A 27728-nucleotide genomic window follows, 5' to 3' on the forward strand; every position below is an offset into this window, starting at 1 on the left:
GGACTGTCCCTCTAAAAGCGGGATAGTTGGGAGGTATGATTGATATATATATACATACATATATATATATATATATATATATATATATATATATATATATATATATATATATATAGGGTTTCGTAGAAATTGATATGCAAAGAAAACCATTCATGTTTTCTATGTGACAAAACAACAAATATTATCCCATGAAGTATGTGGGTATAAAGATGAATGTGCAATTCTTTACCTTGACATCTGTAAAATGGGACATTACAATGTCAGAATTACTTGGGTGCAAAGCAGGCAATTCCTGGTAGAGGTTGGGGAAGCAAACAATGGATCCCAGAAGAACTTGAGCTTCCACACGTGGAGCCTGCCATTGGAAGAAATAATTTATTCCTCAGTGGTAAAGCTGCCACCTTCTATATCTGGTTGGCATATAAATAATACATTGAATAGTCTGGCCCAAAAATGAAAGATCTGCAAACAATAACACGGGACCAGATAAAGGATTTGACTTTGCTGCTTATAGAACTGCTAAAAAAGCACAAGCGCAAAACGGGATGCAAAATTTGCAGCATTAAATTATATAAAATCGTTCCTCCATCTGAATTTTTTTTTTTAATCATTCAAGGCAATTTTCCAGCAGTGGATGTTAAAGTTATTTGTAAATGTATTTCCCGTTTAAAATCAGTGTCAGTTCATATCTTTCTGTTCTCTGGGCCTGACTCTCTTAAACAATGTAGAAGAAATTAGTTCTCCTCTAGGCTTGTTAATCAGCTGGCTTGCTACATTGTTTCAAAAGTCAGAGCCAGGAGTGCAGATAAGACATATATTACTTATAAAAGCAAATACATTTAAAAAAAAAAGGTTTGAAACGTCCATGATGCTTAGAATTACATTTTGTTGTACTTTCTTGCAAAATGCCCAGGATTGTATAGGACAGATAAAATGAACATCTGTATTAAAAAGACCTTCAAGGACTGCGCTGTATATGTGCAACTGACTTATGTTAATTTGTGGAACATGCTATTTAGCTGCCACCCTCTATTATACTGGCATAAAATTTATAAATTGCGTGTAAACAAACATGGAGCCAATATTTTGCACTTTGCATAAAGCAAAGCTTGCATATACTATTTGGCTACATGGATGCTAATCCACGCATCAGAATTGGTAAAATGCATAGAAATGGAAGTGCATGCTATTTTGTGGGCACCCACAATCTGGATAATAACCCTGTATTTTAGGCAAACAGCAGATTGCATTCGAGTCATGCACATCATTGTTAATGGGACCTAAAATCTTGATACAGACTCTAATATATATTGCCCTCTGCAGGCCAAACATATTTTCCAACTCTACCACATGGCAGCAGCTTGCCTCTTCAAATACAGTTTTAACCTCAAGTTCCTTTCCCCATTTACCATTATGAAAGCACAGAGTATACTGTATGTACATGCATTTTCTAATACAACTCTACGGGAGAAAAAAAAAGTCAACAAAGAGGACTTACATTAAGGGATGACGAGGAAGCAACTCTCCCAGCAGCTACAATAAAGTCCATAATAAGGAGTGTGGCACCAGGAAGCCCAAGGGCAAAGAACTGAGGTGAGCAGTGCTTGATTATAGTGTTCACAATGTCCTGAAAGAAATGCACCAAAAATTGTACATGACATTCCTTCCCGACATCCAGGTTATGGGACCAAAATGCTCAGGAGCTGGTGTTTCTGGGTGAAGGGTCTTTCTGTCATTTTAATTACCATACCTTGAGTCTGTTAAAAATCATTTAAAAATTAAACCAACCCAATTGATTGTTTTGTCTCCAATAATGATTAAATATATCTAAGCTGGGATCAAAGGAAAGGGGAATATTTTAGTTATTTGCTTAAAATGCGGTCTATGGGAGATGACCTTCCTATAATTCAAAGCTTTCTGGAAAACAGGTTGCTGGATAAAGACATAGATAAAGACTTCTGTATTAAAGAAATCTGGTAATGTTCATATATAAAAAAGCCAAATTTCTTATAGCTTCAAAAAACATTAAGACGCGTAAAAACTATTGTGTGTGTATTTTTTATATATGTATATAATAATATAGTGCATTTATATGGAAGCAGGCACATGGGTAGTGAGATGGATGCACTTTTAAAAGGTGTCTCTACCTGTATAGAGGAAGAATACCTGATCAGTGTGAAGAAGACCACAGTGCATAATGTTATAGAAGTGCGTTAAGAAGTCCCTGTTTGGGGATACGTCCTGTCTTCTCTTCATGATCTTGCAAATCAGTTTGTACGCATGGAGTTTGCCCTGCTTGTACTTTTCAGGCAGCATGGTAGCCTAAAATTGAACACAGATCTAGTTGATAATGACACAAGCAGATATTTGGTTTATGTAAGCACTTGGACTGTGTACTTATCACAGCTGATTTCAAATTTACATATGCTTCAGTGCCAAAAATGAAAGAAAAACAAATAATTATGTTTTGGGCAATGTTTGTTTTTCTCCAAAAACAGGATATTTAACGTGACAGATGTATTAAATACAGAGACATATGAACTTCAAGGGTTACAAATTAGTAATTTGCTTTATAGTGGCATGCGCCAGTTGCATATGAAGTGATTACAGTAGGAGTTGGAAACAAACAAAAGTTCAAGGAGTCCTAGAAAGTTCAAGAAAAAATAGCCTTTTGATCACTTCAGGACATTGTGCTGCTTTACTTCCTCCCCTATAAAGTAGCCCTTTACAAATACAAATAAGGTCCGCTTTAACATAGATGTGGGCACCTGCTGGTGTTTTGACCTAGGGCTGCACGAAAAAACAGTAAATTCGATTACAGTTTCAGGCTTATGTAAAAGCTTTAACACAGATCTGTAAAGACAATTTACTTAAAAGGCTGGCTCTAAAGGTGCCCATACACAGGGAGATCGGCTTGTTTGTCGATGTCGCCAAACAAGCAAATCTCTCCCCGATATGCCCACAATGAGGTGGGTAATATCTTGCTGATCCGATCTTGGGGCCCTAAAGCCCAACGATAGGATCAGAATGGAGGCCATACGGGCGGTCAGATCAACAAAAAGATGCGGTCGCGATCCGACGGGATTTTTACCTTGCCTCATCTGCATCTGGCTGACTTTCGGCCAGATATCGATTGGGGACGCCTGCTGGATGGCCCCCCACACAGGGCAATAAGCTGCCGGTCTGTCGGCAGCTTTTATTGGCCCGTGTATGGGGGTCTTAAATCCTTAAGACATTTTTATTTGTTTATATAGCAAACAGCAATGAAGATTACACATTAGTTCAATGAATGAGGATTAACTGCAGTGCAATGAAGTGAGGGGTAGCACACTTTTGCCTGAGATTTAGGGGCAGATTTATCAAGGGTCGAATTTCGAAGTACAAAAAACTTTGAAATTCGACCATCGAATTAAAAAACGTAGAATTCGAATATCGAATTCTACGTTTTTTCAGCAAATTTGGCAATCCTGCGGTTGAATAAAAATTGATTCAAACGATTTTAGCGTATGATCGAAGGATTTTTATTCGATGTGTAAAGACTTAGAAAAATGTTGTAGAAGGTTTTTAAAGAGACAGTACTTCGATTATCGAATGGTCAAATATCCGAATGATTTTTACTTCAAGTCTAAGTAAATTCGAAGTCGTAGCATCCTATTCGATGGTCGAAGTATCCAAAACATTAATTTGAATCTCGAATTTTTTTACTTTGAAAATTCCCTCGAATTCACTTCGAACCCTTGATAAATCTGCCCCTTAATATACCTGGCAGCTATCATAATGGTTGTCCTAGCTGAGGAGATCTCTATTATCAATCTCAGAACAGAACAATCTTCCTGTAATATATAAGAGCTTTAAATATATATTTATATGTGTCACCAATGCCAGACCTAAGAAATGTAGCCCCTGGTTCCTCATAGCTTCACCACCCTTCTTCTCCTTAAATAACTGTAAAATGTGTAAATGCAAACCAAAATATCAAAAGATTTGAGATTCTTCAATCTTGAATGGTTTTTCCATTCATAGATTTACTAATTAGGTTTACAGGGTTGAACCCAGCTATACCTCTATTGTTTTTCTTAAAAGCGGTTTTCAGATTTAAATTAACTTTAGAGAGTGATATTATAAGGCAATTTACAATATTTTAATGTGTGGTTATGGAGTTATTTAACTTATTCAACAGCTCTCCAGTTCCAGTCCAGCTCTCCAGCAGGGACCAATGACCGTAGCAACCATGCATTGATTTGTATAAGAGACTAGAATGTGAATCGCAGAGGGCCTGAATACAAAGAGTGACAAAAAGAAAGAGTAACAATATCAATAATTTTGTTGCCTTACAGAGCATTTGTTTTTTAGATGGGGTCAGTGAACACCATTTGAAAGCTGGAAATTGTCAGAAGAAAAAAAGCAATTAACTCAAAAAGTGAAAAAATGCTTAGAATTAGCCATTCTGTAACATACTAAAATGTAACTTAACGGGGAACTCCACACAAACATAACTTACGCTTTTTGAAAAGTAACCCTAATTTCAAGCAACTTTTCAATATACTGTACATCAATTAAAAAATATGCAGACTTTTCATGATTTTTAATGGTTGGAAGTTTCTTAAGCCTAGCCCCCTGCTCTCCTGATAATCTGTCTGACTACTTTGCTGAGCTGTCTGACTACTGTTACTTTGTATCAACAGTCAGCTGTTCTCAGCCTGCATCCTCCAAACCCAACAATTCCCTGCACACGTGATTTCAATCACAGTGCAATGCATTGTGGGTTATGTAGTTCCTGCATGCTGTCTGTAAGCTGTTGAGAAGTTGTTACAATTTGTAACATCAGTGTTTATTCCCTCCTTCCCTGCCAGGATTTCAAATGATGCAGAAAGAGAAGAACTGTTAACCAGCTGGATTTCAGCATAGAAAATGTAATTTATTCATACTTTTTGAAGAAACAGGTAACTGTGATGGATAAATTAGGGGTTTCTGTGTTATGTGGGCTTCTTTATTAAATTTTGGTTTGGAAGTCGGATTTCCTCTTAAAAGGCGAATGCCGAATCCTTCGTGAAAGATTCGACCGAATACTGAACTGAATCCTAATTTGCATATGCAAATTAGGGGAGGAAAGGAGAAAATATTTTTTACTTTTTTGTGACAAAAAGTCATGCGATTTCCCTCTCTGCCCCCAATTTGCATATGCAAATTCGGATTTGGTTCGGCCAGGCAGAAAGATTCGGCCAAATCAGAATCCTGCTGAAAAAGGCCAAATTCTGGCCAAATCCCGAACCGAATCCTGGATTTGGTGCATCCTTAGTTTTTATGCTTTCTTCCCTTCATCTTCCACTCAGATTTTTTGAATTTCTGCTGCATGGATTCAACTAATCCGGGAGTGTCATGCACAGTAAGAGAAAACTTGAATCCAGGGCAGCCTTAGTGTAAAGACCCTTCATGCCAGTATCAGACTAAAGAACTTTGGGCCCAAGGAACCAAACGTCTAGGGCACACCTCTGACCACCACAGATTCACCCCTCAATGCATAGTACACAGCTACCCCACCATGGTGAATACTTCGACCAAGATTCCCCTCAGGGGGGGAAGGGAACTGCAACACAGATAAATAGAAAAATAAAATTATTTGCCTTCTGACTCTCTCCAGCGGTCAAATGGGGGTCACTGATCCCTTCTAAAAAAAATGTTCTACATGTTGTTACTTTTTTTTTTTACTCATTGCTCTATCCAGACCCTCTCCTATTCATACAACATTTCAGTCTCAAATCAATGCATGGTTGTTAGGGTAATTTGGAAGTTACAAACCAGATTGCTGAAATTGCAGACTACAGAGCTGCTGAATAAAAAGCTAAATAACTAAAAAACCACAAATAATGAAAAATTAAAACCAATTGCATGATAGATGTCCTAAATAAACAAAACATTGTGCAAATTACCTTAAAAAGCCAGGGAGTAAGAATCCTTAGGGGAGGGATAAGAACTGGAGGTCGAGGAGAAGACTGATTATCCAAGGATATTCCCAAATTATCTCTAATCTAAAAGAATTAAACACAAGCACATGAAATACAAGATACAAGGATTTCTCAGAAGTCTAACAAGTCAGTAGCTTGTTGCAGTCTACACAAGCAATGATATCTATATCACAGCTAAAGAGATTTTTTAATGGCCACTAAGGGCAGGGGCACACTAGGCAATTCGGGGAGATTTAGTCGCCTGGCAACTAATCGCCTCAGCTTTGCAGCGATTAATCTCCACAAACGCCTTCCATCTGTCTTGCGCTGGCTATACTGAAAAGTTGCCTGCGGCATGGCACACACGGTGCTTCGTATTCCAAAGTCGCCCGAAGGTGCCTCACAAGGAAACTTCACGCGACTTTGGAATACGAAGCACTGCGTGTGCCATGCTGCAGGCGACTTTTCATTATAGCCAGCGCAAGACAGATGGAAGGTGTTCGGGGAGATTGGTCACCGCAAAGATGAGGCGATTAATTGGCAGATGACTAAATCTCCCCGAATCGCCCAGTGTGCCCCTACCCTAATACCTTGTGTTTTACTGCAGAACAGATTTAGTGTAGAGGCATAGATTAATGGTATCTCTTTAAACACAAAGCAAGAAAAACAAGGCATGAGATGTCGAAGTAGATTTTTTTAAAAACTATGCTGTAGAGCCTCTTCGTAGGTGGTCAGAAAGATACTCACCTTCAATTTATCGGCTCTCATTTAGAAGAGTCAACATCTTACAACCTAGCTGCTATTATTTTAAGAAATGGAGAATTGTGTACCTTAGCCAGGTTTTGCCAGAGTTCGCACAAGTAATCAAAAACCTGAGCATGTATCTCAGGATTGGCAATGTTATTGACATCCCCTAGAATTCCAAGCATTCTTCTCCACATGACTGTGGAAACGTCCGCGTGCCATCCAGTAAGTGTGCCTCCGGCCATAACACTGCAGCTTTCTAAAGGAAAGTCACAAGGCTCTAAAGGAAGAAAAACTATATGCAAACATACTTATTTAACACACAATGTATGCTTTCAAAATGGACAATGGAAAAGGCATTGAGATTCAAAGTAATGAATTGCTTCCTTTAATGTCATCAGCTTATATCCCATTTCTCAGTGAACATTTTCTTGCTTCAACGAAAAGTGCAAATGCAACTGTTCATTTGTAGGAACGGTAAAAAATGCTGTCCATGCAATAAATGCATCTTGCTTACCGATGTCATCAGGAGTGTGTAAAACTGAATGCTGAAGCTTCTCATGCAACTCTGCCTGGTCTGAATTTAAAGCTGCAGGGGAGGGAGTCTCTGATCTTGACCCATGAGCAGACAGTGCAGGGGAAACACTTTCTGACCCTGAAAGAAAGCAAAAAAGGAAAACTTTACGTTTGTAAAATGTGTTTATGTGGGAGTATAAGAAAATAAATTTGCAAATTAAACTACCTACGTAAAGTTAATACTTTAAATTAAACAAAAATAAACAAACAAATTTGGTGTTTCAAAGAAAACAAAAATAAAAAGAAGGTTAAATATACGTGTGTGTGTGTTGAGGAAAGCATCATTGCATTATGCAACTATATGTTCTCAATGAAAATGCAAGTTTTTATTTATAAACAAAACGTATACCTATATTGTTAAATATTGGAATAAAAAAACTGTATTTTTCTTCCTTGAAGGAGTGAGCTCCCCAAAGCAGTAACTTAGTAGTCTCTTATCCAACTCCCTAAAGGAGCAGTATACAACTACACTTTTATTTAACATGAGTACTGAAAATGCATTCTACTCTTTTCTTTAATATAAAGTGATCCATGTTTTCCCTTATAATTTAAACTTATAAAGCAATAACAAATTAAAGGAATAGTAACACCAAAAAATGAAAGTTTTTTAAAGTAATGAAAATATCATGTAGTGTTGCCCAGCACTGGTAAAACTCATCTTTGTGCTTCAGAAACACTACTATAGTTCATATAAACAAGCTGCTGAGTAGCAATGGTGGAAATTGAAAAAAGGCTATATGGCACAGGTCAAATAGTGGATAACAGATAACATTATGTTCTACAGAGCTTATCTGCTGTGTAACTTGAGCCTTTTCTCCTTTGAATGGCTGCTCCCATTGCTACACTGCAGCTTATCTATATAAACAATAGTAGTGTTTCTAAAGCAAACACACCAGTTTTACTAGTGCAGGGAAACACTCAATTTTTATTACTTTTTAATTTTTCAATTTCAATTAAATTATTTGATGTTACTGGTCCTTTAAATGGAATACCATCACTGCCCTGGTATTAGGGGAGTTTAAGAGGTCATATAGCTACTCAGATTCTAGCTATTAACATAATCATAGATCATACCCGTTACAGCCACTGCTTCTGTGCACATGGCCTGCTGATTAAAGCTGCTGGTCTCTGAGTCAATATGCAGTGTTGTAAGACTTCCAACTTCTTGTTCCTCAGCGCTTAGATGTGTAGAGCCAGCATCTGCTTCAATACATATGGGAACTGTTGAATCTCCTCCAAAGGGGAAACCTGCTAAAGTAATAGGGCTTATACTGTATGCATGAGGGCAAGGAGTTGTTTATACATTTAGCATGGTGCATTCACTGACCCTAGTAAAACTAGACAGAGCAGATAAAACAGGATACCTTCAAACTTCCTTGCATCATACTGGAAGGCGTTAAAAGAGTCCGAATGGCTGTCTGAGCTAAGAAGATCACTGCTGGCTGCGCTTGCTGGAGAGGTCCACTCTGAAGGGACACCAGGGTCATCAGCTGGGCGCATCTGGCTATGCTTGTTAAGCATATCTGGTAAATCTTTCGGAACTTCAAGACTACCAGGACTGCTGCCTCTTCGTGTGATAGTCTGGAACACAGTAGAAAATGATAAATCCTTAGTTTCTGGTTCCAAAAGAAATGGTGGAATTAACATTTTGTTGGGTTTTTCCTTTCCATAACAAAGACTTTTGCTGGCTGTCTCTCATTAAAGACACCTAATTAACTGCCACTGTGCTTTCTATGCACAAATAGATGGTTTGTACTTAGCTGTTCCTACCATCTTTGGATATTTATATAATCATTTGACTTATTTGCTTTTTGTATTTGCTAATAGTGACTGAAACCTGGTCTAACCCTGATAGCAGTACAAAGAGACTGTATTAAACTTCTTTAAAGAGAAAGGATTATTTTGTTTAAGAACTGTATATTTTATGCTTCATTTACAGTAAAAAAAAAAAAAAGTATAATTCTAACCTTTTGGGCTCAATTAATTTTAAGGATCATGCTTCCCCATAATTTTTTATAAATTGTATTTACAAAAGATTTCTAACTATCATATGAGTGCTATAGGCCTAAAGATTTCCAAACACGGCAACAGATTTGTTCAACCACTCTGCAAGTATGGCAATTGGGGTCAATCCAATGATCCTGATTGAAGTGAATAGGAGCCGCAGTGCTCCGTGTATGGCCACCTTTAGGGGTGGTGGCACACATGGCTACTCAGGGAGATTAATCACCTCTTCTTCGGGCGACTAATCTCCCCTAATGTCTTCCCGCCCGTTAGAATGTAAATCGCCGGCAAGATGCCACTTGGAAAGCTTCGTGTTCCGAAGTCACCCTAAGTTGCCTCACAAGGAAACTTCGGAAAGTCGAATCGATCAGAGTGCCATCCCGCCGGCAATTCGCATTTTAGCCGGCAGGAAGGCATTTCGGGGAGATTAGTCGCCCGAAGAAGAGGTAATTTGTCACGGGGCGACTAATCTCCCCAAGTAGCAGTATCTATGCACCTTTAGAAGTCTATGGCGGTAACACAAAGATATTGTATTGTTGTCTAAAGGGCCCAACAATCATGCTGATATGGCTGGTTTCAGTTATGTTTGGAAAGTTTGCAACAATGCCACGCTCCAAGTTCTGACTGCTTTTAATATTCACTACATGTGCCACCTTCTGGTATAATTCTAATGCATGGATACAAGCTATGGATTGGATTATTTAAAATAAGACCATTGATAACAGTAATATTACAGAGTGTAACGACAAATGATCAGATGCTGGATTTTGCCATTTCTCTGTACTAACTCATGGCTCTCTCTCAACAAGAACTTGCGGACATACCTTTTTCCAGTCTGCCCCATAATATTTTCTCTTACAGATCCAAACCTTGAAATCATTATTTTAAACTTTCTACATTCATATTGTGGACTTTTAGCCTGGCAGTATCACCAGGGCATGACAAAATAGCTTAAATCCACATCTATGTATTTTCCACCCAAGCATACCCCTTCTCTTCAGTCACATCTTTCCAAACTCTATTTATTATACAGCCACTACACAGTAATTTACAGACTTACCACACCGGTGCCTGATCGCAGTCTCTCAGCTATAAACTCGTCCATCAAGTCTGGGATATTTGCATTAGTGCCAATTTCAGCACTGGCGATGTCATTGACTTGGGGAGCCATATCTTCTTTATTAGCTAAACACATAAAAATGAAAAACAATATCATATATTTGAAATTCAAATGGCGTTGAATGAGTGCTTATACAAGCATGGAAGCCCAGGTATTACAGTAAGGGAAACTGCACTTGCTATAAGGGCAGCATGCAGTTAGGAGGAAATATTCCCATTGTGGCAGCAGATTTAATAACTGGGAATTAGTACATGCCAAAACTACTAATAAGGTTTCCATAAAAAAAGCAGAAATTAGATTAGGTGGAATTCCAGAAGCAAGGGAACTCCAGAGAAGTAGTCAGGAGGTAAAGAGAGATTGGGAAACTGGCAGTGCAAATGAACAATTGTATTAAGTTTGATCATCATAAGGTTTTCTTTTGGATGGAAACATTTGCGTGCTTCAGAGAAGATAAAAGGAAATCTACATTGGCCAAGCTGACTGTTACTGTTCTTGTCACTTTTTAAACTGTTAAAATTTCCAATAGCCCACCAACCAAAGACCAACAAAAAGCGCCATCTCTATGTATTAAATTGGATCACATAAAGGTTGGATAAGATACGGCTGGTAATGTACATGTGCAAATGAAAACTTAAAACAATAAGACCAGGTAAAAGAAAAAAAACATTTACTACGTACTTCCACTATACATTTGCAGGTTACTGCCTAAACCCATAGAAATGGTGCAAGGTCATCGATTAAGGTTTATTAATCTGTATTTATGCACGCTGCTGATTACACAGAGAGAGGCTTCACATGAATCCTTAGTGGATAGAGAAGCAGAATCTCAGACTTTTAAGGGGATGTTTAACTTTATATTCAATATTTGTATGTTATAGATGTATATAGATATACTCCAACTTTAAGGTTTTGTTTTATTTTATTGGGACTTGAGCCCTAGCCCATACCCTGCAAACAGACCCAGACCATTATTCCTCCTCCACCAAACTTTACAGTCAGTTAGTGTGCTCCTGGCATCTGCCAAAGCCAAACTTTTATCACCAGATGGTGAAATGCCAATTATGCTGCAATGTCAAATGGCATTAATCCTTACACCACTCCAGGCAACCCTTGGCACTGCAAGTTTAGGTTTGTTTTTCCACTGATCACCGATAAAAATCCTACAATCCCTATGAAAAGTTCTTGTACAGACATTGCTTCCAGAGATTCTTGTAACTCAGCAGTAAGTGTTCCAACTGAGAAAATGTAATTGAATATGGAATGTTTACGTACTTTTGGCTAAAAAATGTGTTTGGATACTTTTGGCCATATAACATGCAGGTATGTTATCCAGAATGCATTGGACCTTGGGTTTTCCGGACAACAGATTTTTCCTTAATTTGGATCTTTATATATCTACTAGAAAATCATGTAAACATTGCTTCCGATAAGGATTAATTATATCTTAGTTTGGATCAAGTACAAAGTACTGATTTATTACTACAGAGACAAAGGAAATCATTTTGAAAAATTTGTATTATTTGGATAAAATAGTCTATGGGAGACTATCTTTCTGTAATTTGGAGCTTTCTGGATAATGGGTTTCCTATATGCCACAATTCAGAAATGTCACCGACACCCAATACTAAACAACTCCAGGTACAACGCCTTTAATGAGAAGCAACTGTTAAGTTGAAAATGAAGTCTAGAAATAGTATGGAACAAAAAAAAAGTCTTACAATCTATGAATATTTATCTACCCACTGGCAATGACTTGCTACTAGGGATGCACCGAATCCACTTTTTTGGATTCGGCCGAACCCCCGAATCCTTCGTGAAAGATTCGGCCGAATACCGAACCCTAATTTGCATATGCAAATTAGGGGTGGTAAGGGGAAAACATTTTTTACTTCCTTGTTTTCTGACAAAAAGTCATGCAATTTCCCTCCCGCCCCTAATTTGCATATGCAAATTAGGATTCGGATTCGGTTCGGCTAGGCAGAAGGATTCGGCCGAATCCGAATCCTGCTGAAAAAGGCCGAATCCCGAACCGAATCCTGGATTCGGTGAATCCCTACTTGCTACTATGGAGTTACAGCAATCAGACTCTAAAAAAGCCAACAGCCATACTGTGATTCCCCCTGCATCATCTATAAAACTGCTTAGGATGTCAATAAAAGCTGTCTTGTGGCAGTATCACTGGGAACGCATGCAGGTGCTCAATAAAAGGAAATAAAGAGTGGCAGTAGTGATGCCTATAACATGGCAACAATTGTTGCTCAATTGACACTGCACTAGGGATACCCAGATACCAGCATTCCCAAGAGAGAAAGACACACACAGTCTGAAACACAAGGTAACACTGAAAGGAAACACAACAAACAAAAATATAACATGTCTAGAAAACAAACAAAAGGGTTGTTCAATTTTAAGATGATGCTTTACACACACCTTGTGCATTGTTTACCAAAGTTGCCAAAATGACGTGTGCAGACATGAAAGCCTGACTACAGTAGCACTACATGAATAAAGATATGCATAAAAGACTTAGTTCTAGTTTACAAAACATTTGGGGGGTAGACATTAACTAAAGTATATGTGTATGTCAAAGAGAATGACTTGGCCAATCTACATGGCCGATTTACATACACAAAAGCCAACAGCTATATTTATGGCAATAGATGCACCGCTTATTACGTACAAAGCTAATGTTTGTATGATATTCGGTGTGTGTATGTTGGGAGACGAGCCAACATATATCGTCAGAAGACTTGGATATCGGTTGGCTTGTCAATCGGGCTAGCTGGAAAATTTTGATTGGGCTCCTTTGAAGGAGCCCAGAACATTGGCCGTTGTTAGTGCCGAATCTTCAGATACAGGTAGAATTCTATTGTTTCTACCTGTATATCTGACAATTCAGCTCTACATGTGTGTATTGAAACTAACGATTTTCAGAAAGATCATAATTTTAACATCTATGGCCACCTTAACTCTGACTGCTCAACCACATGTTTTAGTTATATATAGAAAGGCGTGTGCATTTGATAAATATAACAAAATACTGTACAGCCACAAAAGCACATGGACACATTTAAAATTAATCAAGTGGCACAGGTACAGTATTGTTATTGCATTTAGTACCCTAGAGAAGCATATGGCAAATGTATGTAACCCTAGACTTTCACTTTTTTTTTGTTTTTTGACACCTAAGATCACCTTCTGGACATGCCTTCTGAATCACCGCTTTGCTGAAAAATTAAGTGGAAATGACTTATGGAGGCAACTTCTTATAACCTAAGAAAACTTTAAAACACTTATACTGATATAGTAACCTGTTTTCAAATAAATAAAAAAAAGATGGATACGCCAGTCATAAAGCCCCAAGCTATGATACTTCTTCAGTTAAGCTAAAAGCCTAAAAATTCAAATATCTCAGAAATTGCTAAAAAAAGAAAATTAATATAAATTGTAAATGTGCTCAGAGAAGCACCCCGTGTATGTTTGCATCAATTCATTTTTTGGGTTTTGATGCCCTTTAAGGAGCTTATGCGGCTTGAAGAACATAAAAATCCCTGGAAAGGTCACACCTGACCCATGGGTTTCAACTATTCACCTTTAAATACACAAACACAGTTGTCTGGTAGCTCATTAAATCACAAAGGTAAAAGCTGGAAAACAGGTAGCTATCCAAACATGTAGACACATCATCAACATGTAATTACCCAACTAATTTCTCTCATTGTGGTTATTATGAAAATAGCTCTACTAAAACTGAATGCAAGGCAATGGCTGACAACGAATTGTGCCATGGCTAGCTACATGAAAATGTAACAGCCAAGAAATTGTAGGACTCACCTTATGGGAAAGGACATTAGTACAGAAAGCAGAGCCGCTTAAAAAAGGTAAAGGAAAGGCTTTTAGAGAGGATTTTTCAGCCATAGGAAAGTCACATGCAAAGATCCAAGAAAGGGTGTCAATGAGGCACGGGTGAGGAATAAGCGACTAGGCATCCCAAAAAAAAGCTCCTGATTGCTGGCAGCTGGGTTTTATTTTTTCGGCTGCAATACAAAGCCAAACAGGTGCTGCATCTCTACGTGCGCTCTGGGAATAAATCCCAGAGCGTGCCATCTCACCTGCTGCCTTCCTTCCAAAATAGCCCATAACATGACCGTACAGGTCCTTCAGTGGAGCCTCGGTTGCCATCTTTTGTTGCTTCTGCAGGGACACACTGGCCTTAGGTTTTGAGAGAGCATGGACAACAGTTTTATATACGCCACCCAATGACGCATGAGAGGGGGCTCTCTCCTGACTGCAGGATCTTTGCCTAATGCGGGCACATCCCTTATGTATTTGTGGGGGAGGGTAAGATAATTCTTGGTGGTCATTACCTGGCTGGCTGACACCTGACGCTACTCTGACTGCACCGAGTGCAGCATAGGCAGTGGATTTCCCTGGCTCTACTGCTATAGAAGGGCTAGTGCTTAAACCACTTAATTTGCGCAGCCTCACTTTCCAAGGGGCATCTTTGTTTTCCATAGAGTTGTAGAAATGCACAGCCTCAGTGGCTGGGCGGAAGGTGACCTGAACGCTGCCACGTTTCCGACGCATTGCTTTAGTCTTGTGTGTTACAGACTCACAAAGATTTTTTATGTTGGCCCCATGTTCGGTGCCAGAGAAGTGTTGAAATTTTGAAGATGCCAAGTCAGAGGGTTCCTCTTCCTCAGCTGCTTGTTGCCTACAGAGGCCTTTCTTTCGCTCACCTTGTTCCTGGGCATGGTTATCATTCTCCCTTTCTTCTTCATCAACCCGTATCCGTACATGGACTTCTCGTGACCTGTTACTCATTCTAATGCAACCAGCTTTCTTGGCTATATTGCCCTCCCCACTTAAACGAGTATCATCCTGCTCTGAAGAAACTGTTTGACTGTATAGCTCTGGAATGAAGGCAATAGCATCCCCTTTATTACAACTATCTATGTATTCAGAATTCTCACTGTCTTGATGAAACAAGTAAGTGCCTGCCCTGTCCTTCAGTGCCTCTAGAACTTCCTGCTCACTTAAATATGCTCTTAAATGTGGCAACAGACCTTCACAATCCAATTCCTCATACAAGCCCTGTTCTTTTGTTCCATCTCTCAATTCAGCTGAGCCAGCAAGCTGGCAGAGATGATCATATATACTGCCATCGACCTGCGTAATGGGTGCTTCCTGAGACAGTGTGTTAGAGGAGGGGGGGTCCGAAGCCTGAGGGGTGAGATGATCTGTACCAGACACCACACCTTTGGTTCTTTCAGCTGTGAAGGGGCCCAGGATGTCAGAGGTGCTGCTGCTGCGAGGTAGAGTTGGTGCTTCTTCATTTACTGCTGCAAATGCTTCTGTAGGCATCTCCTCACTCTGAGAATAGTGTCTCACTCGTGAAGGTCGTGGATGCATAGGAGCATCATCCATATCTACCAAACAGGAGAGAAAACAATGTATAAGTAAACCAAGGCAGCAATTAATGCACCCACAATCGGAAAAGTACCAAAAATATACTTGTTCAAATATATAAGTGAAAGATCTGGACAGCAAAATGTTGCATCTGGGTAATAGAAGTCTGAACTAATCTATAATAAAAGGTTTTATTAGAAGATTAAGAGACTGAACTATAAATAGCTTAGCATGTATGCAAAACTGTTAACCAATTCTATATGTTAGAACCTGGGCAGCTTCTTTTTCTAGTATAGATGAGAACAGACTTCTTTATGCAAAAGAAAAGTACATTTATTTTATAAAATGTCCAGAGGGTATAGGAAAATAACCAAAGGAAAGGTTAGTATATAAATCATGAGCATGCATGGAGTTTGTGGATGGAAGGAAGCAAAAGCTGAGGCATTTATTGCACAAACCAGGTATGTTGCAATTTATTATTTTTAAGTGTAGCAAAAAGTTATTTTTAAGAACAGTGATGTGGTAAGGTTTCTTTTTTGTATTAAAGTATTTTTTATTTCAAGCAGTAAAAAAAAAACATGTAAAAACACACAATGTAATGATATAAATGACCCACTTGTTATGAGTTAAAAAAAAAATGCACATTCATAATTTTTCCATAAACCAAAGGCATAACAGTATGAGCAAAGTGATGGCAAAAAGGACAGTGCTATACTGTTGTCTTTAAAATAGACAGATAAACATTGCTGCCCTCTATATTCAAAAAAAAAAATTATCTGCAATTTTAAAGGGAAAGTATTTGAAAGAAATCACTCGACCAATGAAATGGATGCATCATATACATATATGAGAAAATACATGAAAATTGTTCTATGGGGTCTAACCCATGCCAACATGACTTAAAACTGCAGGGGAAACATGGTACTGGGCCATTCTGGCTTGTTCTTGAGAAATAAAGCATTAATGAACCTAAAGCCAAAATAAACAAACCATGACAAGCTTGATTCAAATGCCAAAAGAACAACTATATGTTAAAGAACCTGCAAAAAAAAATTAAAATTATTAATCTGAACTAACAGACCACTTACTTCTAAATGAGTACATGTGAATATTCTTAGAACCGATTAAAAAGCCCTAGTGTTTTTAATTCAGTATAATTCCTCAGTTTTTTTCTAAAAAGGACTGAAAACAAAAGTGCATTCAGGCTACAAGGTTGGTACCTGGTATTTGGAAGCAGAAAACAGACAACCCTGGCATTTTAAAGAAATAAGGGAATCACCAGGGGATGCCATAATGTTAGGCACAATGGTTATAATCACTTACTTGATACCCTGGGTCAGTGCTCCTGTTGTCTGAAAAGTGCACGGCCCAGGGTACTTCTATAGGAGCGCCATCATATTCCTCTAAATCTTCTTCTACGTTTCAAGTGGGCAAGCGCAGTTGAGAGAAAATCAGAAACAAGGCAAAAAGACGGATTTTAATCAACTAGAGCCAATGAGACAATGGAAGAAGACCACGACATGGTGCTCCTATGGAAGTACCCTGATCCTGGGTGGTTTTCAGCAAACAGGAGTACAGGCCTGGGGAATCAGGTAAACAATTAAAATGTCAATGAGGTTATATATTTACTTCTACTTTAACTGCTCTATAGTGTGCCTGACTATTATAAGTTAAGGGTTGTTTGGTCTTTATGTCCTTCTTCAATTAATTAAATTAAATGGGTTACCTGAAAGGAACATCATTGACAGAGGGACAACATTAGTATAGAACAAAGTAGTAACTGATGACAGAATGATATATTATTTTGCTTTCTGGGTAGTTAAATCTCATCGATGTATTGATTGATGAATTGTTTAAAGAAACTCCATGTTTTAGAGATAGCAGGTAGTAAGTTCAGTAATTTAGAAATACAGGTATTAAATAATAAGGGTTTAGTAAAGGTTTGTTATGACGTCATACTGTAAGATTTAAATTATATGAATTACGCACAAATTACAAGAGGGAAATTCAATCATGTTTATTGCAAATCACCAGGTTTTTGTTTCAAATAGTAAGTATGTTCCTGACCAAAGTCTGCCAGAGTGAAATTTCCTCTGCCAGGATAATAGTACACAAAATGTCATAATAAATAGTGGAATCCTGGTGCATTATTCAACACCTTCACGTATCACTTTTATCTCTAGGGACTAAACAGTTAATGCTGACTCACCTTGACTTTTGCTGATGAACTCTTCTATTTTTATATAAAAAAAGATGTAGAAGGCAAGGTGTACAAACAGCTTTGTTAAAATATAATTTGCATAACTCTAGACGACTACCATGATGTAATGTCAGAGGGAGCAGGATACTTTTGTCCATGCATGTAACACAGTACAAGGGACACAACTGCATATATGAGTAATTAGAACAAAAATCTCTTGTTCCTCATCTATATGCTATATGGTGAGTGTTGCTGTGGCATTCACTGTAAAAGGTGGAAGTGTGCACCACAATGGAAAACTGGGTACGCTGCTTGCAAAATAACCAACATCAACCACTCATGCATTATGAAACTTTAGCTGCACAAATACACCAAAATGTTAAATTATCTTTTATGCAAGCACCTTCATTTTAGTATGCATGCCTCTCTAAGTCCAGCTTTTTCAGCATACTTTCCCTTTAATGATGCAGAAAAACACATTCCAAACCAGTTTTGCAACTGCTATTACAAGAAGTTAGTTAATGTTATCCAAAAAAAAAGCAATAACAGGAAAAGTTAGTGCCTTGTTGGAAGATGCTTTAAGCTTAAAACATACTACAGTTATTCTCAAACTTTTCATATACTCTCTCAAAAAATGTCACTATGTAGAAAGTCTATATACAAAGCATAGAACACACATTAAGGCAACATGTTATGGCTAGAGCCAAGTTGCCAGGATCTAAACACTGGACCATTGCTCCATAATTGTATAGTTTCATTGGATTTATAAATAATATATATATTTTTTTAAGATAAAACTGAAGAAATGCAGATATTATTTGCTAATTAATTTTGCTTTGATATATTTCAAAGAGAAGAATGCAGAAAAGCACTTAATAATGCTCAAGTCAAAGTATTATGCCATTGATAATTCTGATATATAGAGTCAATCATAAGGAATTGGGGGCAATACCATCAGATAACCAGAGAGGTTAGTCATCAAAAGGCCAACCAGATGCAACACAGTGATTCCATGTGATGTGCAAGTATACTCTTTAAATAACTGGACATTTTACAGATATTTAACATAAAAGTATATTAAAGGTCTACACTGAACTATTTTGGTAAAGAACCTCTTTAGTTGCATGATGGTATTGCCTGTGATTGCTTAAGGGTCTCGCAATGCCTCATGGCAGTAAAAGCCTTGCTCTGTTGTGTTCAGCTATCGAAGTAAAACTCCAAAATCCAATTTAATTGGATTTCTTTATGTAATATCAATGAAGACGTTTGAGAATCACTGCGTTTGAGCATGAAAATTACTAGATCAGAAATCAGATAACCCTCTGTTATAGCATAAGGTAACAAACATCCCCATATAGTACAAGGTTTTTGTTGTATCGTTAGAAGGGCTGCAGTTGGTGGGAGTGCAGATGGAGGTGCCACTACCTGACAGCTCATCGGAAAGCAGAGTGAGAACAATATCAGGCAGAAGGGGTTTGGAAGGATGGATCAGGACAGGTGCACTTTTAGCGCTGCGGATAGAGGTGGATGGCAAGGCACTGTCCCCAATGGATCGGCTCCTCATGGCTTAAAAAAAAAAAAAGACAGGGAGAGACAGGAGAGATTGGGGAGAAAAGGGGCCGGAGAGGAAAGAGAAGTGACTAATGAGAGAGCTGCAAAACCACAATAAGCAGGCAGAAAGTGAAAAGACAGAAGGCATGTGAGAGGAAAAGAAGAAAGTGTATGTTTGCTGAATGCATTACTAAGGCACATCGACATATATGTGGCACAGAGGTTGAGAGTCGTACAGAGTAGAAAAGAAAGGACAGACAAGACATACAGAGATTGCCAGAAAATACATTGAAAATAGTAAACACGTGATTAAACACAGACACAGAAGCAAAGGTTGTCTCAGCAGCAGGATAATACTGGTTTTCACTTCTGCTGTACGGATCCTTAAATACCAAAGAATTGTGCAAAAAGGTGCCATGAACACAGAAGAAAAAAGGGTGATTATGTGGCACTTAAACTGTGAATCAGACAAGCAGGCAGCTGATAGAACTCATTTGGGTTTAAAGAGTAGAACCTTTGTGTTGATACTGATTTAAACACCTTATTTACCAAGAACTACTCAAAACTGCTTCTGTTTGATTTCCTAACATGAAAGGGCAACACACGTGATTAAATTTCTCCTAATAAATTATCAAAATATCATATTATTTACATATAGCAGAGGTACACAATGCCGATGTTCCAGACCCCAGCCAAATTTAGAGCCTTTCCTGAACAAAGGGTTATCTCAAAAACATAAATTGGCATTTGACAAAACAGTTTCCACACAACAACATTGTGCATATCTGCGATATACTGGGTGGCACAATTCCCCAGTTACCAGGCCAACAAAAGGCTGGGATATTATATGAAAGACTCACTGAAACGAGTACACTCAGTGATATAAATAAAATAAAGCCGTAGGCTACTTTAAAGGAGAAGGAAAGGTTCAAACTAAGTAAGCCTTATCAGAAAGGCCAATCTAAATATACCAGTAAACCCCCAAAGTAATGTTCCTCTGAGTCCCCTGTCAAAAGAAACACAGCATTTCTTTCCTTCTATTGTGTACACATGGGCTTCTGTATCAGACTTCCTGCCCACAGCTTAAACCTTATTGCCCTGGGCAAGAGCATGCTCAGTTTGCTCCTCTCCCCCCCCCCTCCCTTCTCTACTGTAATCTGAGCCCAGAGCAGGGAGAGACTCAGGCAGGAAGTGATGTCACACCACATTAATACTGCAGCTCCTATCCTAAACAAACAGAGTTTCTAGAGCATTTTACTCAGGTATGGTAAAACATTCTACAGACTAAATATAGCATTCTAGCTTGCACTATTGCAGCTAATCTATTGGCAATAAAATGCATCCGTAGCTTTCCTTCTCCTTTAACATTACTGTGTAGATTATATGGAATGCCTGGAACAGAAGTATTCTTGGAATACATTTATTGTATAGTTTAATCATAACAATTTAGTAGGGTTGCTACCAATTTCTAAATAGAGTTGTTACAAGCAGAAATTCAGTTTTTAACCTTGCATGAAAGTGAGAAAATAATACTGTCTGCTCTAAGGTAAGGTAAAATGGGTTAATATGTAATAAATATAATTTATTACTTCGCAATATACATCATTTAAAAAATATGCAAACATTGCATGATTTTTAATGGTTTCTGACAGTTCCCTAAGCCTAGCCCCCTGCTCTCCTGCTGATCTTTCTGACTACTTTGCTAAGCTGGCTGACTACTTGTACTTTGTATCAACAGCCAGCTGTTCTCAGCCTGCATCCTCCAAACCCCACAATTCCCTGCAGACGGATGGATATATTAGGGGTTTCTGTGTTATGCGGGCCTCTTTATCAAATTTTGGTTTGGAAGCTGGAGTTCCCCATTGACATGGAATTTATTAAAAGACCCAGTAAAATCAAAACATTAGGGTTCCTATGAATTTAAATATTTTAATATGATATTCACTGGTACCTTTCAGAAAGGCTTTAGGGCTGTAGGGCAAAGAAAATAACAGATAAAATGTGTAGAATACTATGGGCTTAGAACTGAAGCGGTGATAAACAAGGGACAATATATCACTTATGGTTCTTTACCCCCTTAGAACGTTTCTATTTAAAATAGGACTAGTAGTACCCTATTGGAACCCTATTTTTAAAAAACCCACTTCTCAAGGAGATATTTTAGTGAAGATACTGAGAAAGTACATAACAGAAGTTATGTTATCAAGAAGGTTCAAGGATTAAAAACAGATATGGAATTGTCAAAGATGCTACTGTTTCCCATACCAATGGTTTTCTGGCGCACAATATTTCTGGCTTTCTCAGTGCCGGGGGAACCAGTGGTTGTGGCACTCCGCTGCCGCATTGGGGCCTGCCCAGGCTGCTCTCTACTCCAGCCTCGTGAGAAAGATTTGTCCACAGAGACCTTCTGGAAATCATGGCTACCCCCTGCATGCATAAGAAAACCATATATTTTGTGAATTTACAGTGCATTGTCAACAACTATTTACATTACACCTCTTCTAATATTAAGTATTCAAGATATTCTAGGCGAAAGATATTTTGCTAGGGGTTTGCATCTGAGGTACTTAAAGCTTTAGCAAAGTATCTACCTAGTGTGCAGCAATCAAAGACTTCAAATAAATATATAAGTAGCTTTTGACCTTTGCCTTTGTGTTTCTTCTGTTTCTGTTCGCTCAGCTTGTCTAAGGGCAAATCATTTAAGTCGAGGTGGTAGACATTCTTGGCTAGCACTTTGGTCAAAGTTTCCATGGTGTGAGCCCATTCTGTAGCCTGCTCCTCCCAATACGTCAATGAAGACATTACCGCAAGAAGATCATCCCACAATTCCCGGGACACACTAACATGCAGACTTGACTTTATCCATGCAACAATCAGGGTCTAAGAGGTAAGAATATAAAATATTAAAAACAAAAGTAGTTTCAGAAAAATATGCTCACGAAACAAACTTGTAAAGGGATGTTCACCAAAATGTAAACTTTGTAGATGCAACTTTGCATAAAGGCATTCATGTTTTTTTTTTTTAATCAATTTGTCTCCCTATATGGACTTTCTACAACTCACAATTATTCTTTCAGCAAAATAAAAAAATTATATTTAGGTTCCTGGGTCGGTCATTAGCAGCAGGAAGCAGAATGGGATGCTGGGAGCTGCAGATCATAAATATTTGAAGTTAAATTGAAAACTTCCAATGTCTACAACATATAAAATGACTTGTGGTGAACATTCACTTACAGCAAACTCGGCAGTTACTAGTCAGTGTTGTTCTAAAGTTTCACTATTGAGGAACTTTTCCCCTAATGTTTTCTCATCCTGTTTGAACCTTTGTTTTCTATCTGCCAGTGAAACATGGGATCAATATCAGCCAACAAAAGGAGCAGTAGAATTAATTTAATAAGCAGTATTATAGCTTTTGCAGCATAAAGAAGTAAAGCAGTTTTTGCACAAAATCCAGACAAAAATTGAACCTTGTGCAAAGCAGCAATGTTTCTGGATTACTCAAACCATGTTACTCATATTTGCATTTACAGACATACAGTACAGATCACACGAATGCACTAAATGAAATATGGTCTAATATATAACTTAGCAGCAAGAAGCTTTCATCCCTTAACCTTTTTCCATATCTGTGTTATTTTTTTACATTTTAAAAAAACATTTTTAAAAAGTCCTTGGTTAACAGAATAACAGTTAACTTCTAGTCTAGCGTAAAAAAACTTGCCTGAAAGAGGGGTCCCGCCAGTCGTCCAGCCAGGATCTGATTCTTTCTGCCTTGATACTGACCTAAAACTTGTGGTGAGATCTTCAGTACAGACTCTGTGACCCTTAGCATGACAAGCAGCAGCTGCATCCTGTATACAAAACAAGGTGCATGCAGATTATTTTCAACCCCCAAAGTCTGCAACTGTTCAATTATATTCCTCTCTTTTATGCCACATACATTGAACAGAACATGCACACTCTGCAAATGTATGTGTTACAACTTCCTTTTGGAAGCCACTGGATAAGCATCAGCACGCTTAAATATTTCAGGCTTTAGTTGCCCTTTAATATGCCTTTAGAGTTTTGATCCCAATATCCTTACAGTAATAAAAGAAAAAATGATGTGTTAAGGTCAGTATTGATTCAACAAATTAATTGATAATAGCATTCAGCTGAATCTTTAAAAGTAGACTGAATGCTTCAGTAGTTTAAAGTGGACCTGTCACCCAGACACAAAAATCTGTATAACAAAAGTCCTTTTCAAATTCAACATGAAATCCAATTTCTATTTTTTATTAAAGCATTCATAGCTGTTGTAAGCTCATTTAAACATCTCAGCTGTCAATCAAATATTGTCTGCCACTCCTCTATGCCATGGGCATAGAGGCGGGGCAGGCAATTACTTTCACTTTCCATTCAGCACTTCCTAGATGTCACTGCTCTCCACATATTCCCCCATTCTCTTTACTATTTAATTGTGTAGCCAGGGCATGGGGATGGACTTCGGGCCCCCCATTCTGGTGCACAAACAAGATTCTGAGATGATTCAAGACTTGTCTTAATAACAGTATGCACAAAATGGCTGCTGCCTGCTTGCTATAATTATGAATTCCCAGACTGAAGGAAACAAGATTCAAATAATTTATATAGTGTAATTAAAGTTAATTTTGCTTGACTAATGTGATGAAATAGGATTTTTAAATTTTTTTGGGTGACGGGTCCCCTTTAAGGAGTAAACTAAGGAGTCTTCTCAGAGCTAAGGAAGTAAGGTAATAAAAAAACTAGCAATTGTACCAATTTAACCACCTTTTTCAAGGGATTCTGTCATAATTTTTTGATGTAGTTATTATTTCTACACTGTTTACACTGCAAATAGTTCACTCTACCATATAAAATGTAATTTGTGAACCAACAAGTGTATTTTTTAGTTGTAATATTGGTGTGTAGGCAGCCATCTCCAGTCATTTTGCCTGGCCATGTTCTTTCAGAAAGAACCAGTAATTTAGGATGGAACTGCTTTCTGGCAGGCTCCTAGTGAAGGTGTTGCAATGGTATTTGGATTTTAATACTGAATACCGTTCTTATACCAGGGAGCTATTATCTTGTGTCAGGGAGCTATTATCTGGTTACATTCCCATTGTTCAGGCTGCTGGGGGAAGTACAGCAGTAAAGTGTGACTGAATTTTATCACAGCACAAGTCACATGACTGGGGGTAGCTAGGAAACTGACAACATGTCTAGCCTCATGTCAGATTTCAAAATTAAAAATATAAAAATCAGTTCGCTCTTTTAAAAAGATTTCAGTGCAGGATTCTGCTTGAGCAGCACTATTAACGGACACATTTTGAAAAAAAACTTTCCTGTGACAGTATCCCTTTAAATTCAAAAATTTTACTAGGCTGCTATCAGATACATCTTTGTGCAAACTTTACAACTTTTATTACATTAAAACGTCAATATGGAAATACCCGATGGCTGGTACACTAGCGAGAACTTCAAGAACAGAAAAGATTGTTGCAATATATTGGGTCCAAGAAAAAGAGATATATTACCAGGTCTTCTTGTTCATGGAGACTTGGACCACCATGTATCGATAAATGTTCAGAACTCTCTTGCACATATCTGTATGTTCATTCAGCATTATTTTATTCTCATTAGCAGGCTCCAGCAAAATGATATTTGCAGAATTTACAATAAACACCTGTTGTGAGTTAACAAGGAAACATTGGATGAGTGTGTGCATACTACATGCCATGCATTCAGCTACTGTCACAATCATTTATAGCACCTGGTACACAGCTTGAGCCCCTGCTTTTACTTTTCTGTCCAATGTTTCTGCTTCCGACAGCTTATTACTGGCTTCCTTGTGGTTTTTATTCAAGCTGGGGGTTCGAATATGTCCAGAAGATCCTGTCATTTTTTCCTATAAAGAATAGATATCAATGAACTTTACTACAGGCTTGAAGAATGGAGAAAATATCAGTATCAATAAATAAAATGCAAAAATCAGCACTTTATTTTTTTTTTTTTGCCAAAAAAATTATTTATGAGGAGGTTAAAGTACACCATTTGCCTGAGAATAAGAAAGCAAAGGCTGAAAGAACTGCAATTCCTGTTCCGCAGGACAAATATGCAACTTAATAAAAATTAAAAAAGGGGCCATTTTAAAATCAAGCGTTTCTTTGAATTACAACTGCCAGATACCCAGAGAAACCAAAAAGTACACCTGATGCAAGTTAAAAATAAATTTGAGTTTTGATAATTTTCACAGGATAAATGCAGAGGCCCGAGAGGGAGGCACGCAGAGGTAAGCCAGGAGGGGGCCCACGGTGACTGCCTGGAGGGGCCTTCATGTGGCAGTCCCGGTGGGCCAATGTGTAAAAGAAAACGGATCCGCACACACACTGATTAGTGCAGTCGGGGATTATCCCCTTTTATTCAGCCACCAAACATCAACGTTTCGGGGGAGAAACACCCACCCTTCATCAGGATGCTAAGGGACCCGGCCGGGTCAACGGAAGGAACGCACCACCAGCTTGCAGGAGTGGTGAACTACAGGTGTGCGGTAGGAGAATTACATTGTAGTCCCGGTGGGCCCCCATTACTCCAGTCCGACCCTGGGCACACACGGGGAGCATAGGGCAGGCAGAGTATGGTGCACACACAAGGGGCATAGGGCAGACAGAGTATGGCACACACAGGGAGCATAGGGCAGGCAGAGTATGGCACACATAGGGAGCATAGGGCAGGCAGAGTATGTCACACACAAGGAGCATAGGGCAGGCAGAATATAGTAGGAGACAGGAAAACCACAGGGACCACTCTAAAATGAACAGTTCATACTGTGCCACATATATTGACACAATACTGGTGCCCCTCCATCAGTTTATAGGAGTGTGGACAGGTGAAAAATATGGGCACTTTTATCCTGGGTCTGAGGTGTGAACAGTACAGGCCTTTAGGGGTGTGAACAATAGAGGTGTCACAGGTGTGAACAATGCAGGGGGATTACAGGTGTGAACAATGCAGGAGTTTACGGTCTGGATTTGAGGTGTAAACAATGCAGGGGCTAGCTAATCTCAGTACTGATACTTTTTAAATCTAACTCAAGGTAAGCAGTCACAGCAGGCAGACTTTTATTTGGGGGGCCTGTGGGCCACCAGTTGGACAGCAATGATCTAATTAATGAAGGAGCACCATGCCAACATGGTCTTCAAGGCATCCCCACTGTGATTGGGTGAGCACCACCCTGCCATTTTTTCCCTTTACCAATTCTAGTAGGGAGCACCACCAGCACAGAAATCTTTGAGAAAAAGTTCTGACCTGCACATGTGCTTGTCTAAAGCTGGCCATAGACACAAAGATCTCATCATACGAATCGAGGATTCATACGATTTTCGGAACGTATGTGGAGAGTCCAGACCTTTTTTCGTCCGGCGGAGATCGGTCGTTTGGTTGATCGGACAGGTTAGAAAATTTCTGTCGGCTGCCGATAATATATCTGCGTGTATTGCCGATCGTACGATTTGCAGTGGGAGACTGTCACTAGCTTTGTCTATCGTACGATTGCTGTCAGGGGCAGAACATCGGCTGATCTGTTCTTTAACTACTTTATTTGGTCGGAATGGCAAGACTTTGATCTGAATGGTTAGTGGCAGGTCGGGAGATGGGAAAGTCCGATAGTACATTGATTCGTACGATCGGATCTTTGCGTCTGTGACTGCTTTAGTCCAGCAGGGATCTCAGGAAGACTTGAACAAATTGGCAGCATTTAGCAAACAGTACTCAGAGCTGGTGCAGTATAGATAGTATGTAACAGGAATCACTGGGGAGTGATTACAATAGAAAGTCTCTAAACTGAGGCATTTGCACAGCACTCAATTATTTAATGCTCTTTATTTAGAAAAAATCTCTAATACCAGCATATTATCTCATACCTCTTCCCCTTCCTTTGTCATTTCAGTAGGCACGTTGGACATTTCTTGGAGCTCTACAGCAATTTCTGCAGCATTGGTGGGGACTGTATCGTCTGGCTCTTGCATGAATAAAGGCTTGTCTTTCTGTTTGATCCACTGTTCATATACTTTTAACGCCTTGCGCATGGCAGCAGCTTCACATATAGGCAACAAAAATGCCTGCAAGAAAAGACCAAACACAAAAAAACATGCAATAAACTGTGTATAACAGTAATGGCATT

At 38.6% G+C, this 27728-nt stretch overlaps 1 protein-coding gene across 11 annotated transcripts in view; it reads right to left on the bottom strand.

Moving 5' to 3' along the window:
* The window catches only part of ralgapa1.L (Ral GTPase activating protein, alpha subunit 1 (catalytic) L homeolog), a 108610-nt gene that overhangs the window by 47072 nt on the left and 33810 nt on the right, over positions 1–27728 (bottom strand). For 2 of the 11 annotated variants that reach the window (XM_041573311.1, XM_041573317.1), the window contains exons 11-27: positions 27469–27666; positions 25320–25454; positions 25084–25232; positions 23271–23400; positions 22192–22429; positions 21815–21976; positions 19424–19564; positions 14502–15818; positions 10330–10454; positions 8630–8846; positions 8340–8516; positions 7207–7344; positions 6776–6969; positions 5931–6029; positions 2167–2322; positions 1499–1627; positions 230–355 (exon numbers count right to left, since the gene is read on the bottom strand). In XM_041573311.1, the coding sequence (XP_041429245.1) occupies positions 230–355; positions 1499–1627; positions 2167–2322; positions 5931–6029; positions 6776–6969; positions 7207–7344; positions 8340–8516; positions 8630–8846; positions 10330–10454; positions 14502–15818; positions 19424–19564; positions 21815–21976; positions 22192–22429; positions 23271–23400; positions 25084–25232; positions 25320–25454; positions 27469–27666 (3831 nt within the window). The remainder of the gene's footprint in view (positions 1–229; positions 356–1498; positions 1628–2166; positions 2323–5930; positions 6030–6775; positions 6970–7206; positions 7345–8339; positions 8517–8629; positions 8847–10329; positions 10455–14501; positions 15819–19423; positions 19565–21814; positions 21977–22191; positions 22430–23270; positions 23401–25083; positions 25233–25319; positions 25455–27468; positions 27667–27728) is intronic. The other 9 variants (XM_041573316.1, XM_041573315.1, XM_041573312.1 and 6 more) reach the window with 9 other exon arrangements.

Source organism: Xenopus laevis, chromosome 8L, assembly GCF_017654675.1.
Source record: "Xenopus laevis strain J_2021 chromosome 8L, Xenopus_laevis_v10.1, whole genome shotgun sequence".
NCBI lineage: Eukaryota > Metazoa > Chordata > Amphibia > Anura > Pipidae > Xenopus > Xenopus laevis.